At 41.7% G+C, this 4,456-nt stretch overlaps 1 protein-coding gene across 1 annotated transcript; it reads right to left on the minus strand.

Annotated features, from left to right (window-relative positions):
* Positions 1-1,462: 1,462 nt before the first annotated feature.
* Positions 1,463-2,587, minus strand: LOC117182724. Its single transcript, XM_033375829.1, has one exon. It carries the CDS (start codon positions 2,585-2,587, stop codon positions 1,463-1,465), a length of 1,125 nt encoding a protein of 374 aa, XP_033231720.1.
* Between the last annotated feature and the right edge of the window lie 1,869 nt (positions 2,588-4,456).

Consider the following 4,456-nt stretch of genomic DNA (forward strand, 5'->3'; position numbering starts at 1 on the left):
GGCCGTATCCCATCATGGCAGTGAATCCCGAGCCTTGAGATGCAGATTGAATCGATGGCGATCTTATTCTGTTATCTCGGATGCATTCAAGTAAATCGCTCATCTTATCGAGCGCTACGAGATAACTTTCGCGCGTTGTTCGAAACATGTTTTCCTCGAAGTAGGGATTTTCTAGCAAAATTTTCTTCTCCCTTATTTCTAGTTGTCTCATCGCAATCTTGATGGCCCCATGATTTTGGGAGAACTTCGACCATGATTCCTTGAGAGTGTCCCGGCGGGTTTCAACTCAGTATGAAGAAATGGTCGGTGTCCCAACACTCATCAAATTATCCATTGAACTCGCGAAAAACTCCATGAAATCCGTTGGCCCGTTGATGCGATTTTCGATGTGACTGACACGCATCTTGAATTCGCTTACCAGATCCGACTCGAACACTTTTTCACATTTGACTATTCTTTTATTGATAAAAACAATCATTGACATACAAAACTAAATCCGTTGAGATCACAACACTAGAACAGAAAAACTCAATTATAACAATTTTGGATTTTGTATACGTATAATCACACAGGAAATCTGAAAATCTCTCTAGCTCAAATCAATCTTATATTTAATAATATTTAAAAAGCATAACTTAGTAAAGATAAACCGAGAATCTCAAGAAAAGAGACTTCTGGAGGATTCACAAGGTTACCCTGCCGGCTAAGCGATGTATCTTAAGCCTGGCAAGGGAGAGAGTTAGCTGAACCTTGTGAATGCGGGTGTAACTTGTCCAGAAGCACTATAAGTTAGGAGCGTATGCGTAAGAAAGAGAGACTTCTGGAGGATTCACAAGGTACCTTGTCAGCTAAGCGGTTTACCTTTTGCCTGACAAGGGTGAGATCTTACTAGACCTTGTGAATGCGGGTAAACTGGTCCAGCAGAACTAACATTTAAGATAATATGCGTATCGACTTAGTATTTTTATACTAAATAATAAATGGTTCACCGAACTTAAACAGTAAAATAGCTTAGAGAAATAATCAGTAATTTAAGGAAATCACATGATATTGTTACGATACAACAAAGGAAACGAATCTTCGGTACTTTGTTCACGATCTTTGGTTTAAGACAAGAGAATGCTCAGAAATCGATACGGATCAAAAGTAGAGGGACTACTGACCCACAGCGAAGGGCGCAACTGGGTCGAGAGAGAGTTCTAGCATTTTCCCAAAGAGAGTAAGCGACAGCACCCATAAAAGAGAAAGATATGAAGAGAGGCCGAAGGAGAAGAAGAGAGCGAGATGTCGAGTGAATGTGACGCAGTGACAAAATGCAACGTAGTTATAAGAAACTACTACGCAGTTAAAAACTTCGAGAAAAGTCTAGCTGTCTCCTTTCCCCTTCATGTCTCTAGTGCTAAGTTTAATCGCTTAATTTAAAATTTCCACCCGCCTTCGTTAAATTGATTTAACGAAAGATTTACAATGTATTTGTGTCGACTGGTAGAGGGCTTATCTTAGTGATCGGCCGCTTAAAGGTAGATGTGTGCGTTTTAATGGTCACCACTCGAGTGTGCCTATCTTTCCCTGGATGGACCTCCAGGATTCGACCTAGCGGCCACTTGGACAGTGGATATCTCTCTTCTATAACGAGAGCCAAGGAACCTTTCTGCAGAGATCTTGAAGGTTGATTCCACTTGTAGATGGTTTGGTAGCGTTGCAAGCATTCTTTGGACCACTTGGTCCAAAAGCTGTCCAGCATCTGTCTCAGGAGCTGCCATCGAGAGAAACGGGATACTTTTATGCTTTCCAAGGATGGCTCAGGAATAACAGTTAATGGACCTCCGATGAGGAAGTGTCCTGGTGTGAGAACTCCGAGGTCGTCTGGGTCCTCAGTAAGAGGACAGTGAGGTCTGGAATTAAGCACAGCTTCAATTTGCGACAGCAAAGTATTCATCTCTTCATAAATAAGGAGATTATCTCCGATCACTCGTCGGAGATGATACTTAACTGATTTTACTCCAGCTTTCCATTTTCCGCCAAAATGAGGAGCCGCTGGTGGATTGAAGAGCCATTGCGTTCCGTCGTTGGCCAAGAGTGCTGATAGGTTGCCAAGCTGCTTCGAAGATGAGGAGAATAGATCTCGGAGTTCTGAGTTAGCACCCTTTAGGTTAGTCCCGCAGTCGCTTCGTAGGGTAACACAGATGCCACGTCTTGCGGTGAATCTTTTGTAAGCTACGATAAAGGCGTCTGCTGTGTAGTCGATGACTAATTCCAGATGGATCATTGATGTTGAATAGCAGACAAATAAAGCGATGTAAGCTTTGTAAGTGCGAGCCGCCCGCTCTTTCCAAGTTTTAATCATAAGAGGCCCAGAATAATCCATGCCAGAGTGGAGAAATGGACGTGTCGGTGTGGTAAGATTAGCAGGTAATTGTCCCATTAGTTGTTGAGCTCGCTTTTTTCGATGTCTCACGCATCTGATGTATTTCCAGATAAAAGAGCTAACTGGAGCTCGTCCGACAAGAATCCAATAGTCATTTCTGCTAAGTGACAAGGTATCCTGAGTTCCTCCACATAATGATCGTTGATGAGCATCTGACATAATTAACTGAGTCAAATGAGACTCTCTTGGCAGAATAAACGGATGTTTAGAATTCCATGGAAGATTTGAGGCTTGAAGCCTTCCTCCTAAATGTAGAAGCCTGCAGTGTCGATGAAAGGCGTGAGACGTGCAAGATAATGAGAACTTGGTAGTGAATTACCCTTTTCCATTATCTTGTATTCCTTGTCGAAAGAATGCAGTTGAATTTATCATACCCAGAAATGTTTAGCTGCTTCTAATTCCTGAGTTGTGATTGGGGCGTTTGACAGTGATTCTGCTTTTTTTTCTGAGGCGCAGAATAAATCGCTTGCAGAGAGCTGTGATTCGCAGGAGTCGAGTCAAGTTTGAGTATTTGTCGAGCAGATCTCAATTAGCACTAGACGGACTAATAGTAACATCAGTCGATTGAACAGGACGTTCTTCAAGATTGTGTTCAATGTTGAGAAAGTTGCAGTGGAGTTAGTCCTCGAGTAGCACAGTCAGCGGGGTTTTCTTTACCTGGTATGTAATGCCATTTTGCTATGGGAAGAGTTTCTTGGATAAAACAGACACGGTTGTGGATAAACTCCTTCCGTCGAGATGGATGATTGCTGATCCATGTATAGGCGATTGAGGAATCAGTCCAAAGATGAACTGGGATTTTATCAGCATGAAGAACTTGCACAGTGTGTCGCACTAGCTTTGTAAGAAGGACAGCTGCTGACATTTCAAGTCAAGAAATTGTTAGTCGTTTCAGTGGAGCTACCTTTGTTTTTGAGCAGACAAAGGTTGTTTCAACTTTCCCTTCTTGGTCAGTGGACCTAATAAACAGAACAGCACCCACAGCTTGTTGAGAAGCGTCGCAAAAACCGTAAATTTTAATAGAACTCTGTGATTTCATTCGAAACCATCGAGGAAATGACATGATTTTGAGATCTGGAAGTTGTTGAAGAAACGCCTTCCACTTTTCTGAATACAAAATTGGTAAGGGATCATCCCAGTTAAGTTTAAGAGACCAAAGTTCTTGAATGAAAATTTTTGCGTTAATGATGATTGTTGCTAGAAATCCTAAAGGGTCAAAAATTCGAGTGATAGTAGAAAGGGTGGTTCGTTTTGTTATTTTATTTGATTCTGGAAATGAACACGTAATGTGGAAAGTGTCAGAGGTTGAATTCCAATTTATTCCCAAAGAGTGGACAGTAGTGTGTTGATCTGTTAAAACAGAAGCTGGGAAAAGCTGTTTATTTGTTGGTATACTTTTTCGAAAGAATCAGCTCCTCCGAAAACATCATCGACGTATCTAACTTTACTCAAGGTGCCGGTAGAAAGTGGAAATTTAGATCCTTCATCTTCGATGAGCTGTTACATGGTGCGAAGGGCTGACCGAGACAGTTGTAGCACAGATTGTTCTTTTGTACAATTTCACACCGTTTTTGAACTGTCATATTCGTGTACTTTGGACAACTTGCAAGATAATGCTCAGGCGAATAAAGGAAGCACTTGCCAGCGGTAGTCTGATCACCTGAAATGTGATGAGCCTTGAATGATTGTTGATTGGACTAAGAGACAGGTCTCCGTGACTTTTCTACGGCTTGAAGTGTCAGCAGTCTTGTCATCAAAAATTCATTGAGTTGTTTCCATGTTGGAGGCTCTTTGGACGATCCCAGGTGATGCTCCCAATCCTTGACTGACTCTGAATCCAACCGTTAAACCGCAATGAAGACTAGGATGTCATCCCACATATGTATTGGCCGCTCAAGGGTTTCCAAGGTTCGATAAATTTGCGTCATAGTTGTATAAAGACTTTCCAATTCAACTCCTGATTCCTTGGTCATTCTTTTAATTGTTAATAAAGACTGTAGCGCTGAATTAACCAACAATCGTTTATTT

This window comes from Belonocnema kinseyi, chromosome 2, assembly GCF_010883055.1.
Source record: "Belonocnema kinseyi isolate 2016_QV_RU_SX_M_011 chromosome 2, B_treatae_v1, whole genome shotgun sequence".
NCBI classification, from domain to species: domain Eukaryota; kingdom Metazoa; phylum Arthropoda; class Insecta; order Hymenoptera; family Cynipidae; genus Belonocnema; species Belonocnema kinseyi.